Source organism: Mustela erminea, chromosome 5 (genome assembly GCF_009829155.1).
Source record: "Mustela erminea isolate mMusErm1 chromosome 5, mMusErm1.Pri, whole genome shotgun sequence".
Taxonomy (NCBI): domain Eukaryota; kingdom Metazoa; phylum Chordata; class Mammalia; order Carnivora; family Mustelidae; genus Mustela; species Mustela erminea.
In genome coordinates this window covers 8,669,294-8,694,348 of record NC_045618.1, presented here as the reverse complement: position 1 = coordinate 8,694,348, position 25,055 = coordinate 8,669,294, and the positions used below count along the sequence as shown (strand labels likewise).

The 25,055-nt window shown below is 44.3% G+C and overlaps 1 protein-coding gene across 3 annotated transcripts in view; it reads left to right on the top strand.

The window, feature by feature from the left end:
* The window catches only part of AGBL1 (ATP/GTP binding protein like 1), a 730,233-nt gene that overhangs the window by 154,064 nt on the left and 551,114 nt on the right, over positions 1-25,055 (top strand). For all 3 annotated transcript variants that reach the window (XM_032342085.1, XM_032342083.1, XM_032342084.1), the window contains exons 12-16: positions 1,477-1,560; positions 1,802-1,888; positions 4,516-4,664; positions 6,174-6,261; positions 14,865-15,009. In XM_032342085.1, coding sequence (XP_032197976.1) covers positions 1,477-1,560; positions 1,802-1,888; positions 4,516-4,664; positions 6,174-6,261; positions 14,865-15,009 — 553 coding nt within the window. The remainder of the gene's footprint in view (positions 1-1,476; positions 1,561-1,801; positions 1,889-4,515; positions 4,665-6,173; positions 6,262-14,864; positions 15,010-25,055) is intronic.

The window sequence follows — 25,055 nt, the reverse complement described above, 5'->3', positions numbered from 1 at the left end:
TGGAAGCTTTATGTTTCTCTTTAATATTTTAATTAGTAGAATGGTTTGTGTGGAGAGTTCTGCTGTCTTTGGAAAAGTGAGAATCAGTCAGGAGCATGTTCAAATCCTTTGGGAAGCTTTTCCAAACACAGAAGCTTGCCTTCCTCCCTGGACATGTCAGAACCACGTGTGGGCTAGTGGCAGGCAGGTGTTGACAGAAAAAGAATCCCTTTGATGATTCTAATGCAACCCTGTATCCCAGAATGCTCTGTGGATCATAACAGGGAAAGACAACCCAGTTTGTCCAAATACTGGGATCATTCCTCAAAGGAAGGTTCTCAGAAAAAACAAAAACAAAACCAAAAAAACCCAGTGTGGATTATTTGGGATCTCTCTCTCTCTTTTTTAAATTCCCTGTAAATTGGTATTGGATCTCTTGTTGAGGAAAGTTGGTGGCGTACCCCTATCTCAGAGTCTCAACCTTACAAAACCTGGCTTGGCTGGGAGAGTAGTTCTGCTGTAGCACTGAGGACTGGAAGGAAAATATGCATTCTCTAGGACAGAAACTTTAGTGGGAGGTTACTCCCAGAATGATGGAAAGGGAGCTTTGCCTTTGGATCAACATTGCGAGATTAAAATGTAAATGGCTAAAGCCAAGGAAAAATGATTTTCCCTGGAAAACAAACAGACAGACATTGACTATGCATATGCTAAGTCAGTGGGGCCAAGTGTGCACCAGAAAGTTTCCGGAACTTATTTCATCAGCAAGTAACTGCTCGGGCTTAAGCTCCTGCTGACATTTCTGACCTTACCCTTTGCCAGGCTCAAGTTCCTGAGAGCCACAGCATAGGGGCTGGCCCAGCAACACCTCCCCCCTTGAGAGAACATCTTCCCCTTGAGCCCAGGCCTCATGTCTACATCCTCTCTCCTCTCACTGAACCCAAAAAGCATGGATTAGAGATTCAGGCCCATGACCCCTTGGGTTTCCTTCTGTCCTCTTACTTAAACTTCCTGACACGGGTATTTTTCAGATAGAAGATTGATCTTAATTTTCTGGGAATGACAGAACCCAAGGACTGTAAATGACCCAAGAGTTCAGAGGCTTCCTGAAGCCTCGCAGGCCTTGAGGGTGCTAACAGTCAAAAATACTAAAGTTTCCCTCAAAAATTGTCTCTGTGCAAAGGACCCTGTTACTCTCACAGCCAAGACCTTTGGAGCCTATTAGTGCAAATGCTCTTGAAAAAAATTCCCCCTCAAGTCACGAATCTTCCAGCTAAAACTCTGGAATCAGTCCGTTCTCCATTCCTGCTGTAGTTTCAGTTTTTGGTAAAGGAGGAAAGGAGGGTGAGGCAGTGCTTTCCCCCCGGGTTGGGGCATTATTAATTTTTTTGTTCATAAATCTCTGATGACTCTCAAGGCCCTTCCCAGAGGGCCGTAGGATGGACAGGGTAAGGAGTGAGAGCCAACCCTTCAAATGTTTCCAATTTTCCTTTCCAGGATCAAGATATTTGAGGATGTCCGGAGGCTCATCGAGCCAAGTGATGTTATAAATAAAGTCGTCTTCAGCTTAGATGAGCCTTGGTAGGTGGTCTTGAGCGTCGGTGGAATCTGGAAGATGTGTGTTTGGGGGGGAGTATAGAATCTCCTCTTAACGACACGAGAACAAGCATGTTTGATGTTAGCAGTCCATCCCTTCTCCCCGAAACACGGTCAGAATTCATGTTGGAGAAGCTGTGAGAAAAAGCTTATCTCTCAGAAATGTCAGGCTATGCCCAAGAATAGCAGTAACGCATGTGTTCACATGTTTCCTATTTCATTACAGGCCTTTGCAAGACACCGCTTCCGACTGCTTGCGGTTCTCCTCCAAGTTCGAGTCAGGAAATCTGCGCAAAGCCATCCGAGTGCGCGAGTGAGTACGGAAGCTCACAGAGGTAGCTCCTGGCAGCTTAAGGGAGCGGGTAGTGCCTCCCTCCTCCCTGTTCTCTGTACAGCGGTCTCGCATGGGTCCTTTGAAAACAGTCCTGGCGGGAGTGTTTATACCCAGGAGACTGGCAAACAGGGCACAGAAAGGTTTTCCGTGCAGTCCGTTGCTGAACGTCTGCGGGTTACCACTAGGGGGCTCACTGGCTGATGTCGCTGCCGGGAGGCGACTAGAGGTGAAGGTTATGAAGACATCTGTGTTCCAGATAACGGCTCCATCCGTGGGTGTGGGCGTCCTTTGACTGGGATGTTGGTAACTACGTTGATGCCGGGGCTTGTTCTATTCACACAGCAGGGTATGTGGGGTCCCCTGGCCCTGTATGTTTTCACATCCGTTGCTCCCATAGCTGTGGACGTAGGTGGCAGGAACGTTGGGCTCCCCGTGGAGAGGAGTGTTAATCTTCGTTCAAGGGCATGTGTAGTGCCATGCCTCTCTGCCACGATCTCTCAATCAGCTCCTATCACTAGACCAGTGTTTCACAGGCGAGGGGAGTCTAGGGCTGTACCAACTACACAGGGAGAGAGGACACGAAGCAAAAGCTTCCGGCGCAGAAGAGATGACTGTGGTATTGTTCTTCCCTTGATACCGGTGTGAGCTCTGTTGTATGCCAGAAGTCCGGATTTGTCTCCATCTTCTATGGGTGAACTCCCGGAGACAGCAGTCCGGGACAGTGAATGTCGTGGGGGGTCACAGACTCTGGAATCAGAATGCCGGGGCCACCTCACCCCTGTCCACCAGGAGACTTCGAGCAATTCCCTGACTTTACTCCCTGCCTTTTCTTCCTCACCCAGAAAATGGGGACAGTGATGGCACCCACATCATAGGGATTTTTTTTTTTTTAATGTGAGTTAGCTAAAAATACGTCACGCTCTCCGAATAGTGCCCGACACTCAGTGAGCATGAGCTTGTCCTCGGCTGCATATTGGCCGTACACAGCACAGAAATTCAGCTAGATCAGCCTGTTTTGTAGCTATCTGAGGAGTCATCTTTGAAATTCTTCTTTTTTGGGGGAGGGCAGGTGAGCAGGGATCCTTTTCTGTTAGTTAGTTTGTACATGAACTATTTCAGGGAAACCCAATGTATTAAACAAATACAGGTTGAGCTACGCGGGCTGAAGAGAGAAAGGCAGTTTTGTTAACATTCCTTCTCAGCCGCCTTCTCTTTCTCTTGCCAGCTCAGCTTCTACGTCTTGTGGTAGTACCTGCTTACATTACTCCGTTTCTCTCTATATCATGCTTAAGGGATCCGGGAGAGAACACCTAGGCCAGAGTCTCCCGGGTTTAGGGGACAGTGGTCAGTCCATGATGTGTCTGCCCTGCTGGCCTTGCTCTGGTCTCTCTTCAGATATCTGCCTTTGCCAGAGTGTAGAACCGTAAACCAGTTAGTTATGGTCTGGGTGATGGAGTCAGAGGACGGAAAACAAACCTACGTATAGGCAAGTTTTGATGATTAGTTTTTGGAGAGGATGGTGGGCGTAGCAGACCATTGGAGGGCTGTAGTCTTTGTGGATTTGTTCGTATGAGTGTTGCTTCCTGGATTCTGCTTCATTTGTCGTATGTTGGGCTCGATGATTCAGGGAGATGCTTAGAGTGACAGTGTGAGCAGTGGGTCTCCATCGGGGAGCTCTATTCTGCTCTGATATGCCTTCTGCAAAGCTCCCCCCTTCCAGAAATCTCACTGTACCACTTCTCAGGTGTCCAGAGTGGCAGAGTGTGAGCGGATTGGGGCAAATACATTACCCTTTCTAGAGGAGCAGCTCAGAGAACACGGCACGAGGATGGAGCAAGCAATCATATTTTTGAACGAAGTCAAAACTGCATTGTTAATTTTGTTGCTACAGCTCAAAAATTGATTACCTTTGCAGATAGTAACTGCGACATGCAGGAGTCTCCTGGGGCACTAGAACTGTTCTATATCTTGATCTGGGTAATTGCCAAACAGGAGTGTCCAGAAGAATTTATTGAAAGTCATTGAGTTGTGCACTTAAATTTTGTGCACTTTATTGCATGTAAGTTAAATCAATTAAAAAGGGACACAATGCACACAAAACTCCTGCGCTGCTAGCCTAATTCATGTTTGCTGCTTTGCTGGGGGCTTACCTGTATGATACCACTTATCTTTTCAAACAGCGCTGCAGGTTTAGGCACTATTTCCATTTTCCATATGAGGAGACCCAGCCTCAAAAGTAAGGTGCAGCATCAAATAGGAATGACCTACACAACCAGATATGATTGAATTTTCTCTGGGATAGAGCACAGTTGCATTTTTCCTGCTAGAGAGTTTCATTATTAATTTATTAAATCACAGTTTAATAAAAAGATATGCTGTGATTGTGTAACTGATTCTCCTAATACCTGCTCCTAAGAACCTGCTCCCCTCTCCTCATATCTCTACAGCCCCCAGTTTTGTGAGATGAGCACAATCACTGTAACTCACCAACCCACTGAGATCCTGGGTCTTAGATCTGTCCTCTGGAAACTGATGTGTGTGACTTCTCAGTGTTTGATGTTTCCTTAAAGACTTGTAGCCCTCCAGCCTTGCTTCTGACTTTGCAGGTGGGAGTACGACTTGCTGGTCAACACCGATGTGAACAGCAGCCAGCACCAGCAGTGGTTCTACTTCCAGGTGAGCGGCATGAGGGCGGCCGTCCCTTACCGCTTCAACGTCATCAACTGTGAGAAGCCCAACAGCCAGTTTAATTACGGTATGAGATCTTGGGCTAACACCCTAAATCTTCTAGACCTTCCAGAAGGTCTAGAAGCTAGACCTTCTGGCTTACACCAGGAATGGCACCCCTCTGTGATTGATTGGCTTACTACTGGAAGCCCTTTTTGGGTTCCCAAAGAGTTTGATGTTGGGCAGAATGTTTCTTGTCACTATGTGTGGCAAGATGGTGGCCAACCTGTGGCAGACTGCCGCCAGGGAAGGCAAGCCGGAAGTCCTCACTCTGCGATGGAATGTGAACACCATGCCTGCCATTCCACTGCTTCCTGACTGCCTTGCCCCCACCTTGAACTCTTGGAGGTCCATGAGAACCTCTCATTTATTCCTTCTCTTCATCCCCTAAATCCCACAGCAGCAAATATATTGGCCTGTTTGTCTGACAAAGGAAAGGAAGCCAGTCGGATGACACTGATTTGCACTCTCAGAAAATAACTTCTCAGGAAGTTCAAATTCTCTGGATACTTTTCGGCCAATTTTTTGGGAGAAATTCCAGGGACAAAGTGACTGGCAGCCCACATTTACTTTGAGAGTCTCCAGGAATCGGAAATTCTGCATTGCGTACGATTCAGCAAATTACTGCTGGATCGTGTACTAATTCATTGAGTGGCTTTAAGTAAGGAACAAATATTCCGGTGTCTCTAGGTCTCTATTTTGTAGCGACTAAATAGATTCTTCCTGGTGTAGAAAGAGAAAGTATGAACCCTGAGTCTTGTATTTGCTCCATGTGGCTGCTGTAACAAATTGTCACAAACTTGGTGACTTGAAACAAGACAGATTTACTCTCTTACAATTCTAGTGTCTACAAGTCCAAAATCAGTTTCACTGGGCTACAGTGAAGATACCAGAAAGGCCATGACCACTGGAGCATCTGTGGGGTTTTCTTTTTATTTGGTATTTTTTTCCCAGTGTTTAGAGTTAATGCTCCCTGGATCCCTTGGCTTGTGGCCCCTTCCTCCATCTTCAAAGCCAGCCGTGAAGCATCTCCCAGTCTCCTTCTGCCCCAGTCACATCGCTTCTCCTGTGCAAACTTCCCTCTGCCGCCCTCCCAAAAGGACAAAAGGGATTGCATTTAGGGCCCACCAGGATAATCTCTCCATCTCAGAATCCTTAGTTTAATTACATCTATGAAATCCCTTCTGCCGTATAAGGCACCAGTCACAGGTTCCAGGGGTTAGGACCCGGATATCTCGGAGGGCCGTGATTCAGCCCATCACAGCTCTCTTTCCATTTTCTCTTTCCTCAGAGATTAATACTTTATTTTATTTTGTTTTATTTATTTATTTATTTAAATGTGGGGTGTGGGGGCAGAGAGAGAGGGAGAGGGAAAGAGACAATCTTAAGCAGGCTCCACGCTGGGTTTGGAGCCTGACACTTGATCTCATGACCCTAAGATTATGACCTGAGCTGAAATCAAGAGTCTGGGTGCTTAGCTGCCCGAGCCCCCCAGGTGCCCTTCCCTGGCGATTAATCCTGCCTTTGTTCTGTGCAGGGATGCAGCCGACTGTGTATTCTGTGAAGGAGGCTCTTCTGGGCAGACCCACCTGGATACGGATGGGCTATGAAATCTGTTATTACAAGTAAGTTAGAGCATTGCTAGCTTTCTTTGGTCCGCTCTTTCATTCTTTCTCAATTTCCTGCTCTTCTCTGTTGACCGGAGAAACCTCAGCCCTCTTCCCATGTCCCAGTGGTGTGTGCCCTGCCCTTCAGAAGCACAAGTACGTTACATGGCGCCCACCGTGGAGCCCAAGAAGAGAAGTCACCTGTCCTCACTTCGACACACCGAAACCCTTAGGCCCTGTTGTTGGATGTCAGGACTTGTATGGACGCAGCCTGTGACTAGTTGGTCAAGCCTTCATTCTTGACTTCTTTCGGTGCAGTCCAGTGAACAAAACATTCTGAGACGTTCTGGCCTACCCTTCTTCATCCAGTGCTTCAGTTTTCCAAAGTAGGTGGGAAAGGACTTGTGGCAGGTGCACGTAAGTGACTGTTCCTCCACGGCGAGGTGATTTTTTAGGAAAAAAAAACAAAAGAGGGAGCATTTCCGGAGTTCATCTTCATCCCTTGATCAGCAGCCGGTTTCATCAATTTATTCTGTAAAGTTGTGAGTGAAATCTAAATTATCCATATCTTTGGAGGAAAGAAGTGGATTCCCAACCCATGAATTGCCCATTTGTGCATTTTCTCTTGGTGGAAAATACAATACAAATTCATACGGAAGAAAAGGGACAGGAACTGTTAGGACGGGCAGGAAATATGTAATTAATTATTAGCGCATTGCTGGTTTCTTATAAACACTGGTAGGCTAGCACTTGTTTTATTGGATAAAGCAAGTTGTATCTCTTTCTGATATTACAAGAGGGCTGTGAGAAAAGTATTATCAGACATTCTAAAGTTTAGGATTGTTATTAATATCAAAAAGAAAGGGGATATGTACTCCATGCCTTTTGGCTGTCGAGACTGAGGACAGGAACACTGATAGAGCAACACAATTCCTGACCTTTCCTATCCGTCAGACACAAAGGCAAAAATCACCATAGAGATAAGTACTGTCTACAAAACACAGAGCTGGGCTTTCTTACGGTTTGTAATAAAAGAGTTGGCAGTCTTCAGTCCTTGATGTATTAGGATATGGACCTGGGTGGTATTTTCATTATATTCTTCAGAACGATAGCAAAATATTACGATTTTGTTGGTTTTCCATTCACCTATATATGGCAATTTCTCTCCGCCCTCCATATCTAGAAACTGTCAGGATCTTTTCATGTTCCAAAGAGATTTAGGTTAAAACCCATCCAAAGTGGTAGAAGCCAACAATTGCAGGGAAAAACAGCGAAAGTCTGAATTTTGAATCTTGGGGTGTCCTGTGAAAATAGTAACCCTGAATAAACGTGAAGGACTAAGCTGGCTTCCGGCTTGGTTCTGGAGCTTAGTAAGAGATGGGACAAGCATGACATTCAGTATTTTCTCTCAGGGGAGTAGAACTCTCCCTGGAGGCTGTTCCTCTGGGAGGTGGGGAGCAAGGTGCAGGCTTGAGGGGACTAAGCCTCTGCCAAAAAGAGTAGAACTCTCCCTGGAGGCTGTTCCTCTGGGAGGTGGGGAGCAAGGTGCAGGCTTGAGGGGACTAAGCCTCTGCCAAAAAGAGTAGAACTCTCCCTGGAGGCTGTTCCTCTGGGAGGTGGGGAGCAAGGTGCAGGCTTGAGGGGACTAAGCCTCTGCCAAAAAGAGAAGGAGGAAAGAAGCCCCACTTCCAAAAGCACAACCTTGGCCTCAGGAAAGCCAAAGTTAATGTTAATAGCTGTTAGATTCATTAGCAAGACAATTGTTATGTGATTAAAGAGCAACAGAGGGGTAACATGAAAACCATGAATGTGTAATGTAATTCATTTTTCATATTGCAGTCATGAATACAACAGAGATGAATGGATAAGATTGCTACATTGTAACGTAGTTTGTTTTACAATAATTCACCACATGATGTTAACATATTTCTAATAACGTGATTTAACAACAGGGTAGTTGTGTGTATCTCTATTCAACCACAGCTCCCTACTGTCGAATGCCTTAGATTGTAGAACATATTTCTCCCTTTTTACCCATCACAGACTTTGAGCTGATTTGCTCTAGAAGATCTGTTTGCTTTACCCCTGCCTTTGTTCTCTCCAGTGTATTAATTTGAGAAAAGTTTATATTTTTATTTCTCTATCTCCAGCACATCATCAGAAGCTTGGAAGTTCTATTTCTTTCTTTCTTTTCTTTCTTTTTTTTTTTTTTTTTTTAGATTTTATTTATTTATTTGAGAGAGAGACAGTGAGAGAGAGCATGAGCGAGGAGAAGGTCAGAGGGAGAAGCAGACTCCCCATGGAGCTGGGAGCCTGATGCGGGACTCGATCCCGGGATTCCAGGATCATGACCTGAGCAGAAGGCAGTCGTCCAACCAACTGAGCCACCCAGGCGTCCCGGAAGTTCTATTTCTATTGTGCTGTTAAGTTCCCAGATTTAGTGCCACGTTCTAAAGGGGGCGCCAGGGTGCTCATTGTGCCTGAGTACATCTAGGGAACCACAAATGAGAAAAGGACAGAGGAATGGGATATTCATTTCCTTCAGAAAGAGACAGCAGTGGTGATTAGTTAAGGATGTGGGCTGACAGCTTTGTGGTTCTCATCGTCATCAGTTAGAAAGTGGTCTCCTGCCTGTTTTGATAAGATCGAGTCATGCGTGTCCTAATACAGATTTGTTTATAAGTAACTTTAATCAGTTACATATGCATTATTATACTAATATGTGCATCAGAAGACATGCAAAGAGTTAAAATTATAAGTGCTCACAAAAAGATGGAACAATGAAAAATTACAAGTGTCTACCCAGTTGTTACATCTTTATTCTATTGATAACCAGGGCATACTGTACCCTTGGGGGTTCCCATGAAAAATACAGTTGTCAGTAGCCTTTTGCGTAGTTCTGAAAGATCTCATTAGCCAGATCGACTTTGCCAGAATCTTTGCGAACTAGTGGGAAGAGTAGAAAAGAGGCCATGTCCATTCTTCCATTTTTGAGGGGTCCTTAGTGCTTGACATTTAATGTTACCATCAATCTGGCCTCTAACCAGAATAAACAACAACAAAACAACTAACGGTCTATATTGTGAGGTTTAGTTTAATTTAAGAAAATAGTCAGTCTGTCAGTCCACTAAAGTAGGCTTCTGCAGACCACCTTGCCAGAAGTTAAAAGCAAAAGATTGAGGCAGGTGCGGAGCTCTTCCCGTCCAGCAATCGATACTCAGCTTCCTGACGCATGAAAACCAGAAACGTATAATGTAATGTGTAGTTCGTATTCTGGCTCTGGAACCCAGCAGAGAAGAACAGATAAGATCGCTCTTACTCTAGTTTGCTATATAATTAGGCATCACATCAGGTTGACTTGGACAGCATAAAGACAGCAGTGTCAAACCCCCCCACCCCATTAAACCTAGAGGCAGCTGAATTTCCTCCTTAGTGCCCAGATCATACTCGGTTTGAGGAAAAATTCTAATATTTTCTCCTGTGCACAGTTGACCATCTTGCCCGTCCCCTGGAATCCCCTCTCCCTCTCCGTCCCCTCCCCCTCCCCCACCCACCTTGCAGATGGGTAGGCCAGAAAGTAAAAGGGATCCTCCGGAGGGAAGGACCTAAATGAGCAGACTCCTTTATCCGTGCCTCTCGTGGAAGTAAGCAAGGACACTTGCAGTTTCTGCTTTATTTACTTCCCCGCGCCTGCTTCTCCCTGCAACGTACACAGCCTCACACCTTTCCGAATCCTTTCCCAGCTCCAGTCTAAAGTAATCTGGCTGCCGAAGGGCAGAGGGAGGGAAGCCGCAGGCTCAGAGTGGCCATGTAATACACACCGGCTGATCTCTTCTGACATTTATCTCCGCTCGCGAGAGGAGATGGAACAGCTCACTCATGAAGATGAATGTCGGACACGAGGTCTGCCGTCATGCATCCTTCCGAGGGATCTCGGGGGGAGGTTTGGCATTGTGTGGAGTGTTGGTACCGCTGCCGACACGGGGAAGCCCGGTGGCCTGGCTGCTCTGCTTTATTAGACCCTGTTAAGTGAAATGATGCGCCCTCGTTAAACAGAGCTGGGTCATTGTAAGATTATCTACTTCACTTTCTCTCTTGGCATTTGCTTATTTCATGCACCCGGAGAGGGGGAAATGAGTTCCCAGCATATTTTTAAGTGCAAATGGAAATAGATTGAGTTCATAACTATGCATTTGTGTACTTTGCTCCTTGCTTCATTGAAGGCTTTATGATTATAAAAGTGTAGATTGGTCCTAAGACAAATGGTTCAGGGAGTGGAAAAGCAAAGGGGGAGCCTTTTAACGGGAAGAGCTGGCTCTATCTGACCCTGAGTCATCTTTGACCCAACATGACCTATCTAGGGTCCGGCAACTCTGAGCAAACCCTTGATTTTCACCAGGCTCCTTCCTTCTCCATCTCTAAGAGCAGATCAAGGGGAGAAGGTTCTTGGAATCAGGCTTCGGCCACTTCTCATCATTGTGTGACTGTGCGAAGATTATCCCAGCCTCAATGTCTGATTCCTTATCTGTAAAATGGAGACAATAATGGAATGAGGAAAAGCAGGTGGAAAGTTGAGCACAGTGTCTGGGGCACAGTAGGTGTTCAGTGAATGTCAGCAGTCATCGGTAGCTGGTAGAAACTTCTCAGTGGCACCAGGGACATAAAGAATCAGTGAAATGTTTCATTTTCATGAGTTCTCATCTGTTCTGAGTTATATTCCTTCTGTTACTTTAGACTTTAAGCTTATAAGCATCCCTGACTTGTGAAGGCCAGAACTTCACATTCTTACTGGCTCAACTGGGCCAAAAGACTTCTTTTCGTCTTACCCATTTCCAAGAGATATAATAAAAGAGATCTTGGTCTTGGAGCCCACTCGTGGGGTTGAAACCCCGCTTGTTATGCTTTCTGTGTGGAGTTGCTTGAGATGCTTCATGTCCATAACCCTTGATTTCCCCATCTGTGGAGTGCTCAGTAACGCTTATCCTTAAAAAGATACCAGTAGGATTAGAGGTTGGAATATTCTAGGTGTTCTAGTTACTACTCCTGGAGTCCATTTGTTCTACAGACTGTAACTGGACAGGTGCTAAGTCCAGCTCCCCTGTGGAGCATGAAAATACACAAGCAAAGAAGCAGAATAGCCATCACAAAGGGTTAGTCGTGAGGGAGAGACAGAGTGTGGTAAGAACTGTGGAAAAGAGCAGGTATCCAGGAAAGCTTCCAGGAAGAGGAAACCCTCGGGTTGAGACTTGAAGGCAGAAGGAGTTGTCTGAATGAGGTAGAAGGAAAGGGTTGTCTGTGTAAAGAAAGAACATGGGACCCCCTGAAAATAGAAAGGATGAATGTTAGCTTCCTTGCAAACATCCCTCAGGATGTTTACATCATATGTGAAACATGTTTGGGGGAAACAAAAGTCACTTGACCATGCTCAAATGGAATTGTTGCAAGAGAAGGGTTTCACTTTAGAGATTTATTGAACATTTCACTTTGAAGAAGGTTATCTTGGGGGACCATGCAGGTCCCCAAAGAGGGGAGTTTTTGCTACTGGTAGAGTCATCTGGATTCTCCTGCTCCTCGTGCGTGGCCGCTAGGAGACTCCAGTGGGAAAACCTGACATTTGCCTTAGCCTCTGCTAGAGTTTCAATCCCAGACTAGGGTGGTCATGGAATCTCCTTCAGCAGAACCTCATCATAAATGAAGAGATACCCATTTTTAAATCCCAGCATTCTACAGTCATCGTGGGGAGGGCTGGCTTACCAGTGAGGAGCATGTATGTATGTATTTATGTATTTATTGATTTAAAAGATTCTGTTTACTTTTGCGAGAGAGAGAGAGCAAGCATGAGTGGGGCGGGGGGAGAAGCAGACTTTCCAGAGAGCAGGGAGCCTGATGTGGGACTCAGTTCTGGGACCCTGGGATCATACCCTGAGCCCAAGGCAGACGCTTAGGGGACTGAGCCACCCAGGCGCCCCAGTGAGGAGCTTCTAGTCTTGCCCACAAGATTCTTGCCCTCCAAGCTTTAGAGAGAGAGAGAGTGTTGGGGCTGTGATAAGGTGGATTTCATATGACAAAAATGGCTATTCAAATTCCTTATACTTCCCTTAAATCATGAGAACGTAGGTCCATAGAAGTTCAAAAATGAAGAATCCTTTTATTTTATTTCTCTGTTTCACAGTAGCTCTTCCCTCCCTGGAGTCCAGGTTTGCTTTGAATGGTGGGAAGAGCCTAGGGGTGGGGATTTCACATCCTTGCTTTCTCTTCCTTTCATGCTCACTCTGATGGCTCGTGGGTGAGGCTGAGTTTGCCTACAGCCAATGTCCCTGTGGTGTGACTTCAGTGTATCTAAGGGTAGAGTGCGAAGTAGACCAGGAAGTAGACCAGGAAGCATGCCTCGTGTCGAAGGAGACCACCCCCAGGGAAATCTTCTATACCGGAGCAAGATGCAGGCTCTGTGTTCACTCTTCATGGGTGAAGAACTTGGGGATGGAGAGGCACTAGGTGTTCTGTTTTCACCTGTGTTTACCTGCATGAATATGCTATATGGGGCGTGCGCACATGTGTGTGCTCACATGCATGTGCTAATAGGTGATGTGCTCTTCCACATTTTGGTCGGCGGCCAACATCTTGATCATTTGACTGGCTCGTTTCCTATCCTGTGGGTTGGCAGCATAGAGAGGCGTAACTGACCAGTTCCCGTCGTTCAGGTAGGTGTCCGCTGGGTGAGCATTTGCAGGGGACCCTTTTATGGGTGGAATCGGAGAGAAAAGGTAGAGCATATGTGCCAGGCACGCTTTCTGAGCTACCATCTGCTTCTTGACATACTTTCTAATAACCAGAGCCTGAGCTCGGAAGGAAGTCCAGAATTTTGGGGAAATGTGGAGAAAGGAGACCCAATTAGGTATCAAGATCCAGATGGCACCATGATTGAAGTTGCTGGTGCTGGAGTCACAAAGGAAATGAATGGGTCTTCTTCATGTGATCCAAACAGTGACCGGGAGGATCACTTGGGGCGTGCATTTTTAGGGGGTGTCCTTCTCTCCCAAAATGAGCAGGGCCCCAGGGTGCTGTGTTGGCAGAAGCTGAGGCAAGAGAAATGTGTCAGGCCATCGTCTGTGGGACCGCCCACTCCTAGTTATATCAGTATTGAAAACCCACAAAACTGTAAGAAACAAGACAGTTTGTTTTCTGTCTCTTCCTTTATTGCTTGCCTGATTTTGTTTGTTTGTTTGGTTGGTTGGTTTTTGTTTTGGTGGGGGATTCGTGGTGGCCCATAGGTAACAAAAAGGCAGGAAAAAGGGCAGAAAAAAAATTTTTTTTTTCATTTTGCAAGAACAGAAATTCATTACCTGCTATTTCTTCCCTCTCCCCACCCTTTCCCCCAATAAAACCCCAAAGCACTATGGACAAGTAAGCGAATACTGTGAATGTTCAAAGGTGGAATTAATCTTTGGGTGTCCGGGCGTATTTTGCATCATAAAGCAGTCTTGATGATAACATTTCTCAGGGAAGCCCGCACAGCTGCCTCTTCATCAACAGGCAAGGCGCGGGCATAACCGGCAGCGTGTGGGGAAAATATTGCTCGGAATGTACTTCTGGGTGCAATTTACTTTGATACTGTTCTCTGAAGTATCAAAATTGGTTCTTCATCTTTGACAAAGGAAAATGCGTACTCTGAAGCTCTGAGACGCTGAACCACATTTAGGGTGACAAATACATTCCTTTGGGAAGCAAGTATTGTACAGTGGAATGAACAAAGCCTGCCTAGACAGACAGATCTGGGTTCGAGTTCCATCCCAACCACGTTCGAGTCTTGCAACCTTTGACAAATTAATTTTCCTTAGCTTTTGTTTCTTCATGCCCACGATGTGTTGTTGCAGTGATAACATAAGATGACGTGGGTTAAGTGTCGCGTTGGAACTCAGTATGTAGTAGTCATGATTGTTAACAAAACCACTTGGCCGGCAGAAGGGAAAGAAAGAGCTGAACTTGGGGCTGGGGTAAGGCAGGGGCTGGGGGAGCCCACATTTGGGTAATAAAGTATCTCTCTGCCATTGCGTCTTGAGAGGCACAGAATTACTCACATACCTGTCTGTTTTCTTGCTCTGTGACTCCGTAGGCTTCGTTTTCAGACATAGCAGGGAAGGGCTCGTGGTATGTGTGCCACAAATCATCCTCTGTGTTAATGCAGAATGTTATTAGCATATTTGTAGTAATATGTGCTCTGTGTGTGTGTGTGTGTGTGTGTGTGTGTGTCTGTGTTAGATTAGACCTGGGGTGCCCCAGTGGCTCAGTCAGTTAAGTCTGACTCTTGATTTTGGTTTAGGTCTTGATCTCAGGGTTATGGGATCGAGCTCCGTGTCAGGCTCTGTGCTGACTGTGGAGCCTCCTTGAGATTCTCTCTCCCCTTCTCCCTCTGCCCCTCCACCCCCGCGTGAGTGTGCTCTCCCTCTCCCTAAAAAGAGAGAGAGAGACAGGTGGACCCGCCTACACGTTGCTGGTTTGGCTCATGACCTGTCAGTTTCCCTCTTTTCTAAATTTCACCCAAATAGAGTTTTGAGTGAGGAACATTTGTCACTATGTATCAGGGCAGGTTTATGGCATCTGCCTTCTCCTTTGTCTTTCAGGAATCATTATCGCCAGCGCACAGCTGCCACGGGAGGAGCATCTGAGAAGTGTTTTTACACCCTCACCTTTGTGGTCACCTTCCCGCACAATGAGGATGCCTGCTACCTGGCCTACCACTATCCCTACACCTACACAGCCCTACTGGTAATGTGCCCTCGGCAGCATCACCCCAGATGGGCTGAAGGGGCTCTTCGGGGTTTCCCTGAAAATATTCAGTTAGGAGGCCCTGGCATCCTGGTGGGGAACGATAGTTGCCTTCCTAAGGGAGCCAGGCTTTGCTGTCACTGATCTGGTGACCTTCTGTGGGGGCCAGCTTCTTCTGTGGGCCGAGCGGGAGGCTGGGGTCATGACAGGGATGTTCTGAGGCCCCCAGGAACACCAAGGGCTCTGCATTGGCAGGTCGAGCATACAAGGAGGTGGGCCCGTGTTGTAGGGGCTCTGTCTTTAAGAAACCCTCAAGTTGAAACATGAAGTCATGAGATTGGAGTGAGATGATCTAGTCGAAATGGGGGTAAAAAAAAAAAAAAAGGAAAGAAAGAAATGGGGGTAAAAACCATAAGGTCAGCCGAGAGGCAGATTTGAAGCCCATCACCCCACTGAGAGGAGTGAAGCAGAAGGTAAAGACATGGAGAAGAAGCTGGAGGAAAGCACCTGAGCCCGTGAGCAAGCAGCCCCTTCAGCTTTTCTTGGTTGTGGTTCCCATGGCCTTGGACGGGAGGTGCTAGAAGAATCCAGGGTATGCAAGAGGTGTGGAAGAAGCCAACACAGAGTCACTGCAGATGAGGGCCTCATTCTGGCTGCAAGAGGGGTGTGGAGTTCAAACCTGATGTTAGCATTCCTGGGTTGGGTCTGTCTAGCCCCTGCAGAAGCCTCACTGGACGGATCTGAGAAAACCGCTTAAACTGTGCAGTTGCCTATCATTGGGAAAAGTTGGCCAACTATCCCCCCTTCCCCCGCTGAGCTATTTCATGGCTATCCCGAGGATTAATGAGCTAGAAGTATCTTCAGTAAAGCACTCTCATCCTCTGTGTTAATGCAGAACGTTATTAGCATATTTGTAGTAATATGTGCTCTGTGTGTGTGTGTGTGAGTGTTATCTGTCACTTAGCCTGAAGGATGAGCATTCTCATTGTAAGTCTGTGATAAGGAGTGGAAAAAGATAATAACCAAGAATGTCCCTTGCCTTCAAAAGGAGCGTACAGGTATGCATGAACGTTTTCCTCCATCGAGAAGGCCTGTCTGACACCACTTGGCTAACTGCTTCAGGAGAGTGTCTCCGCCCTGCGCCCTGTATGGTTGTCTGGCCTAAAGAGAGGGTTTTTTTTTATTGTTTTCCCAGATTGCAAAAGATACACAACTAGTATTATTTGTGTTTCACACTCAGAGATCTCAAAAAGTTAATCCAAATGTTCGTCACAGGCGATGCCGTAACAAGCTATGTTTATTATAAAACGTGATTTTCGCCTCTGGGGACGTAGAGCCGGCAAGATTCATGGTCGCCTTCAACAGCTGCTTTTTTTTTTTTTTTTTAAAGATTTTATTTATTTATTTGAGGGAGAATGAGTGAGAGAGAGCATGAGAAAGGAGGAGGTCAGAGGGAGAAGCAGACTCCCCAAGGAGCTGGGAGCCCCATGTGGGACTCGATCCTGGAAGTCCAGGATCATGACCTGAGCCGAAGGCAGTCGCTCAACCAACTGAGCCACACAGGTGTGCCAACAGCTGCTTTTATTGTCTTGCCTGAGAAGCGCCATGTGTAGAAAGTCGACTGGGGAAGGGGACTCCTCTGGGTGTGTATGTTTTGCCTTTTCTGTTGGGGGAAGGATCTGGGGGTCCCGGACCCTGTTCTTTGCCCTTGTTGGAATATCTAGACACTGATGTGATTCTCAGTGGCAGTTAATATACAGCTTTAGAGCTTGAAAGGGGTTTGGGAAATCATCTGATTCACCCTTAACATCTGCAGATGCAAACAGTGAGGCCTAGACACCTTGCACCTAGCCAGTGGCCAAGCAGGGAATGGAACTCCAGCCTTTGATGGCTAGTCCTGTCCCTTTCTGCTGTTCTGTAGAAAAAGTGTAGAAGAAATTCAGCAAAATTCTGCTCTGGGATCAAGATCAGTGTCCTTGCCTCCTCTGATGGATAGTAGCTACTGTAACAGTAGTCTGCCTTTATAGGTACATGTAGTATCAAGTTATGTGATTGTATAATGTCTGATGGTTGGTTCAAGTCATCAACCCATGGTTTTTATCTGTAACACTGAGTGCCTCAAATGTGGTTCAGCAGGATCATGTTGTTCCTCAAACACAGTGCAGTTCTTACCGCCAGAAGCTCTGACAGGTTCTTGTGAGGGTCCTGCTGTTTCAAAGTTTAGAACTTAAGGTAAGAAGCCACATGCAGTCAGGCTCTGGCTGAAAAAGTTTCAGATTTGAATCAACGTGCAGGCGCCTACCTCGCATGAACCCATGAGACCATCTCATGGTACAAATGGGACCCTGTTTGGTTCCCTCTCTGTTTTTATCTTATTTTCTTTTTCCTTCCCTTCCCCTATGCTCATCTATTTTGTTTCTTAAATTCCACATTTGAATGAAATCATATGGTATTTGTCCTTCTCTGACTGACTTATCTCACTAAGCATAATATCCATAATACATCATTGCAAGTGGCAAGATTACATTCTTTTTGATGGCCGAGTAATATTCCATTGTATAGACTTAACTGTAGGAAACACACTGAGAGGGGATGGAGGAGACGTGGGTCAGGGGATGGGGTAACTGGGTGATGGGCATTAAGGAGGGGCCTTGATAGAATGAGCCCTGGGCGCTCTTACATTTACATTTACATTAACTGAGGAATCACTAAACTCTACCCCTGAAACTAATAGTAGGCTCTATGTGAACTAAATTGAATTTAAATAACAAATTTTTAAAAAAGAAAATGGGACCGTGTTAGGGGAACAGCACTATCCAGATGAACCACGTCCATGGCTCTCAGTGTTATGGATGAAACCATGGGGTGATGACTTGACCCCACCATCAGAGGTTGTACCACACGCACAGCTCAGTGGCTGCGTGAACCTACAGCAGTGGGCTCAGTTGGAGGAGCTAGTGTCCATCATGCCTTATGCCTCTGGGATCCACTTACCTCTTGTGCTCTTGTCAGACCACAGGGTCTGGAATTTACAATCAACAAATAGCTTGGGAACCAGTAGAGTCAGTGGGGGGGTGATTTTGTCTTGAGCGGGGACAAGAACACAGGAAAAGAGGAGACCCCTCCCCTCCCAGTTCCTTGGTCTCCACGAGAGGAAGAGAGACCTTGTCAGAATCGAAGCTCACTGACTTGTTCCTTAGCCCGTTGACTGGAACCTCTTCCCGTTGAGCAAGTGTGAGGAGAGTTAATGAAAAAGAGACAAAGGATAAAGGATATGTTTTCATTTCTCTTAAATGAGCAGAGCAGAGTAAGAAAGACATTTGTTACTTGAAGGTGAAAAATGATATATGATCAGTTTGGGTTTTACATTTCCGGTAACGCCCGGTCTTTGTTCTCTCCAGGTTTAAGACTGTAATGGACTCTAAGTCTTCTCTTCAAAATCTCTTCCTCCCGTCCTGCACACAAGGAGTACGTTCCACAGTGCCCAGTACCCATTTTTATTTTTGGACATGTCCTAAGGAGAGACAGTTTTCCTTCCAGCAGATCAGTGATAAATTAAATGTGAATGATACCCCGAGGGCAGAATTAACTGCATGTTACTTGGGGTTGATGCTGAGGGGATGGAGAATACATTTCTATGTGGAGTTTACAATTTGTAAATCTCCTCTAATATGGATTATGTTTAATAATCACAGGCATTTTTGAAGTGGAGGACATGTGTATTGGATGTTTTTCAACATGAATGCAATTTTGCAACTTAAAAAATTTTTATTATTCTCTTATAATATGAGAATTAGCATTTGGTCCTTTCCAACTGATGTCTTCCAGATGCTTGCCAGGAACTCTGTGAGATAAGTCTCCAAATTATAGTATTAAAATAAAGCAAAAATAAAGAAATATAATATTATTATAGTTAGGAAGCAAGCAAGTGGAATTCTATTTTAACCATCCATATCAAGCTATCAGTAATTGCAACGATGGTTCAAGTGTTAGCAATTCTCATTAAAGTATTTGGATTATGTTGTGGATTGTTCCAAGGTAGCCAGTAGTGTTGGTTGAAAATGGGGCCCCAAGAGAGTTTCTGATGGGCGTTTTAGAGGGCAGGAAAGTAGGATCTCACTGGGCACTTAAAACAGTACAAGTTGGCAGGAGTTAAGAAAAGTGATCATAAGTAGGGTCCATATGTTGGCAGAGCTTAAGGCTTTGAAAGTTGGAGCAGGATTTTTCATTGGACATATATATGTATGGTGGCAGGCATTCCCACTATTATCTTTAGAGACGAAATGGAGTATAGTGTAGGGAAAGAGAGAATGGGAGAAGGAAAGAAAAGAGAAAATTAGAACGTGATTTGCACAATCTTGTAGAAGGGCTCAGCATATAAAAGCAATTACCACACGGGTTGTTATGAAGGGTAAATGACTTGCTACGTGGAAAGCGTTGGCCAAGCATGTGCGTGTACTGAGTGATATTTGATGGTAGGCTTCAGAGCATTTATTCTCTTTTTTATAATGATGTGTAATCATTTTCTCCATCAGGCTGATGGGGAGATACCCATTCTGTAACTCACAATAAAATTAAAATTCTGTAAAAAAAAAAAATCCAAAAAAACAAAAAACAAATATAGGACCACAAGGAAATAAATACAAAGGCTACTGATGGCTGTCTTAGGGATGTTGATTAAAATAATTTTTAAACTCTCTTTTCTAAATCATCAGTGATATGACTTCATTTATTTTTAATGGAAAAAGGACATTAACATCATCTTTTCTTTCCAGTTGGCAAATCTGTGACCAGACACTTCTTAAATTAAGTCTGTTTAATGTAGGGAGAGAGGTACTGGCTGACCGGCGGTCCGAGAAAGCCCGTTAGAGCCCCAGGCGGCCCACTCTGTGGCTTCTGTTTAGCTTACCTGGGTCTTTTGTTCTTACCTTGTGATGAGACACCTTCCAGTCTCCAACAAGTACATTTAAGTGACAACTGAAGACTAGTCTGTATACAGATAAAATTGGCTGTCTCCTTAGGAGTGAGCTTTCTTCTGCATTAAGGGGACAGAGAGCAGAGTAGTTTAAGGGCTACCAATGAAAAATGAGTGATTTTTGAGTGCAGGTGCTTCTCATTTTATCAATAGCCGTTAGTGGGGGTAACCTGCTGTGGTCAAGTGAAACCTTTTCTGGAAGTTTTAAGAGAGCAGCTGTTAGGGGAGAAGGGGGCAGAAGGCTCCTGTGGAGAGGAGCCCAGGAGGCTGCAGCCTACCTTGTCATCCTGGCATCTCTCATGGAGAGGTAGGATTTGCTCCTAAGAAGATAGTCTCTCTGGGGCTCCCATCATTGCCGTGAACTCATTCCCATTTTTGTAAAGAAACCTGCCCCTGTGGCTCCCACAGAGCCACGATTGTATCTGGTTGTTGACATGGGCTTTGAGAAGCCCTGCTCCTCTCCTCACTGGTCCCAGCAAAGCCCAGTTACACAGGGCCTTGCCGGACTCGAGGTGGAGCATTCGCCTCCAAACTGTTTTCCGGAGAACGATGCAGAGCCATTTCTGTAAAAGGAAACCCCACAGAAGTTGCTGGCTGGTTTGCCTCTGGACGTCTTCCGTATGACTGGAGTCAGGATAACACCCTAAGGATGGAGGTGTTCCTTATTCGGTGGCAGGTGGAATGGGGCAGAGATTCCCTTGAGGCACGTGGGGAGATGGTTGCATGAACAAGTACAGTGAACAGAAAATGAACTTCGGCTGAAAGATGATCGGCAGCTGTTGAGTTGTGATAGTGTTAATCATAAAAAATAATCATCGAAAATTTCACAGAGAATTCACGGGAGAAGAAAACTGAAACCATGCTTGCTCCCAGATTTGCTGCTAGGTGGCATGCAATGGTGATGTTTGTTCTTGTTTATTTGAGTAGAGTGGGTGCATGATGTTACGGTGTTAGTTTCAGGTGTATGACAAGTGATCGGACATCTCTGTCTGTCCTGCAGCTATGAAGGGCAGTGTTCACAATGATGGTTTCTCTCTCTCTCTCTCTCTCTCTCTCTTTTTTTTTTTTTACTTTTTTCTCTCATACTCAATTGTGTTTGGTGACTTCTGTCGTAGACACACTGCTTCCAAACCTGCTTCCTATATATGATTTATAAAATTTGGATGTATTGTTGTTATTTTTTAGATTTAACATCAGACACCAAAGACCTGTGGCCTGTGTATAACTTTGTGACATCACAGAAAGATGACCAGTACTTCTGTTGAGAAGCCCTCCCCTCCCCACCTTCCATCCCATAAGGTCCCTTGTAGCCATAATGAAATGATAAATGAATTAACTTTGATGGCAAAAAAAAAAAAATCCTCATAGAAACAGTTCAGCAAAGACTGCATTTTCCAAAGCACATTCTGTAGCATTCCAGTATCCTGAGATCTTTAAAGAAAAAGAGTTTAGTGGTCGTATAAATTCATGAAACACTGTGGGCTAGTTTTTCTTCTAGGTTCATAGCGCCTCTTGGCGAATTGAAGAATCTGAAAAGTTCTGGGCCCATGAAAATGTTTTCATTTTCTTTAACTCACCATGTTCCCAGTGCTTTGGCTGTGAATTTCCCACGTCTCCACCTCCCTGTCCACACCCCAGCCCTTGTAACATCCTGCAGAATATATTTGGGGAAGATTCTGCAGAAGAGAATATTGCTTTCCCAGTTTGGGAATCTGGAATCTTGAGAGTAATCCGGAAGCAGGTGCCATGAAGTCTGGATTGCAGTAATAACCCATAGTGGGAGCAGCTTTCACGTAGAAACTTACAAAAGCGATTAAAATAATTCGTTTATGATCTCAGAGAGTTTCATCCAAATTCATGACTGTCTTTATTCTCTTAACTAATTTTCTGGAATTCCCTTTTACTGGGATGGATGAGACATGGCTGACAGCCTGAAAGGGACATTTCCTTTCTTGTCCTGGACCATCTCTCCCAGGAGACCAGATGGCCCACTCCTTCTACCGGGACTTTAATTACACCGATTTAATTGATTTTTTCTTTTCATACATGAATTTCTTCCATGAGCTGCTTTCAGGAGGACATTTTTCTATTCTCTAATGTTTTGATGTTTGCTCTATTTCAAACCATTTTTACATATGCCTAATTTCATTTAAGTATTGTCAGGTAACGTGGTTTGTACAGCTTCTACTTGGGGGGGGGGAATTTAGGGAATTTTTAAAAAGCCCCGTATATGATTAGTTTTTATTACAGTTCCATGGATGTTTGAGGGAAAAAATGTTCCGTGCAGAGACAAAGCTTGACATTTATCTATAAAAACAATATTGTTCAAACACTCATATCATTATTTTTGTGCAGCTGATTTATTCAACACTTCCTTAAAGAGTCTCCTATTCCTCGTACCATTTTCCCCCTTCTGCTGTTTTTGCGATATATATTTCAATCTATGTTATTTGATTCTGAAGATTTATGAGTTTTATATGTTCATCGTGAATCGTGCCCTTTATCAAAATAAGATTTTTAAATCCCATTTAAGGTACTTGGTCTTAAACATGACTTTGTCATATATTACGATTGCCAGGCCTGCTTTAATTTATATTTGCTTATCCTTTAAGTTTCAATACTTCTTTCCTGAAATTTTTTAGTGGAGGCAAACAAAATAGATCATTTAGGAGTGCTTTTCATATGCATTATGTATTTTTCCTTTCTCTCAGAGTACTTCTTATGTACAGTAGATGGTGGGATTTAAAAAAAAATGAATCTGAAAGTTTTTGTCATTTAATAAGGCTGTTTAATCTATTTATTGTTATAACAATTTTCGGTGTTCTTTCATTATGATTTTATACTGTTTTCCATGCATCTTTGCTTTTCTTTCTGTCTCCCTCCTCCTTCTCTCTCTCTCTCATGAAACATGGGCTGACCATATTTTCTTTCACTGTTTCCCCTTAGTGCTTATAATTCTACTAGTGTTTCCCTTTTTGTTCTTAAAAAACATATTTGAGCCTATATTTCTCTATCAATAATAACAGCTAACACTGAGTGTTTCCTGTATGATAGGCACTTTTCAGACATTAAATTATAGCAACCACTGAGTGAGGTGGGTATTTTTATATCCCTTTGAAAGATAAGAAAACTGAGTCACAAAGAGGCTAAGAATAGAATTTACATACCTTTTCCAGCTTCCACAGCTCAAATTTGAATCAAGGCAGTTTGATGCAAGAGCCTACCCTCTTAGTCATCTTGCTATATTGCCTGTTTTCAAGGATGATACACTGTCACTGTGTCTGTGTAAGTTAAGAAAGTTCATATTTTGCTTTAATTTACTCTTCCCTCGCATATCACTTTTTAAAAATTTTTTTTAAAGATTTTATTTATTTATTTGACAGAGAGAAATCACAAGTAGATGGAGAGGCAGGCAGAGAGAGAGGGAAGCAGGCTCCCTGCTGAGCAGAGAGCCCGACGTGGGACTCGATCCCAGGACCCTGGGATCATGACTTGAGCTGAAGGCAGCGGCTTAACCCACTGAGCCACCCAGGCGCCCCGCATATCACTTTTTTAAAAAAGATTTATTTGAAAGAGAGAGAGCGAGCAAGTGAGCGTACCGTGGGGAAGGTTGGAGGGAAAGGGAGAGAGAAACTTAAGACTCTGCACTGACCATGGAGCCCAATACAAACATAACTGAGCCCATGACTGTGAGATTCCAGTCAGAACAGAAACCAAGAGTTGGGTACTTAACAGACTATACCCAGGTGCCCCTGCACATTGCTCTTAAATTTTTTTAAATTTAAATTCAATTTAATTAACATACAGTATATAATTAGTTTCAGTGATTCATCAGTTGGATGGAACACCTTGGGCTCATTATGTCAAGTGCTCTTTTATTTAATGCCCATCATGCAGTTACCCCATCTCCCCACCCGCTTCCCCTCCAGCAACATTTAGTTTGTTTCCTAGAGCTAAGACTTTGTTATGGGGCATCTGGGTGGCTCTGTGGGTTAAAGCCTCTGCCTTCAGCTTGGGTTGTGAACCCGGGGTCCTGGGATCGAGCCCTACATCAGGCTCTCTGCTCAGCAGGGAGCCTGCTTCCCTTCCTCTCTCTCTCTGCCTGCCTCCTCTCTGCCTGCTTGTGATCTCTGCCTGTCAAATAAATAAAATCTTAAAAAAAAAAAAGAGTTTGTTATGGTTTGCCTCCCTCTCTGTTTTCGTCTTATTTTATTTTTCCTTCCCTTCCTCTGCATTCATCTGTTTTATTTCTTAAATGCCACATATGAGTCAAATCATATGGTATTTGTCTTTCTCTGACTGACTGACTTTGTTTAGCATAAAACCCTCTAGTTCCATCCACGTCATTGCAAATGGCAAGATTTCATTCTTTTTGATGGCTGAGTCACACACCACGTTTTCTTTATCCATTCATCTATCGATGGACATTTGGGCTCTGTTCCTGTTTTGGCTCTGGTGGATGTTGCTGCTATAAACATTAGGGAGCAGCTGCCCCTTCAAATGACTGCATTTGTATCCTTTGGATATACACCTAGTAGTGTAATTGCTGCATTATAGTGTAGCTGTTTTTACCTTTTTTGAGGGGCCTCCATACTGTTTTGCAGAGTGGCTATACCAGTTTGCATTCCCACCAAGGGTGTAAGAAAGTTCCCCTTTCTCCACATTCTCACCAACATCTGTTTTTTCCTTAGTTGTTAATTTTAACTGTTCTGACAGGTGACTGCACATCTCTTTTGAATTTCATTTTAAAACTGGATGATGATACTAAGATTTGATAATCTTTATTTTCTCCCTACCTAATTATTTTTTATAGTGGCATTATTATATTTTGATAAATTTACATTTGTACTATATTTATATTTGCATTGTGTACTTGTATTATTAGATTATATTTTGTGTATTTGTATTTTATGTTTGTACTATGTAGTAACCCTGCTTTCAGTAATCATGTAAACTCACACCTTGTTTAACTGGGCTGTCCTATTATATTGTATTTTAGCTTGATTTGGGGGCAGACGAAGTATGTCTTCAAGTTACTATTTTCAGTAAAGATAAGGTGATATGCTCTTGT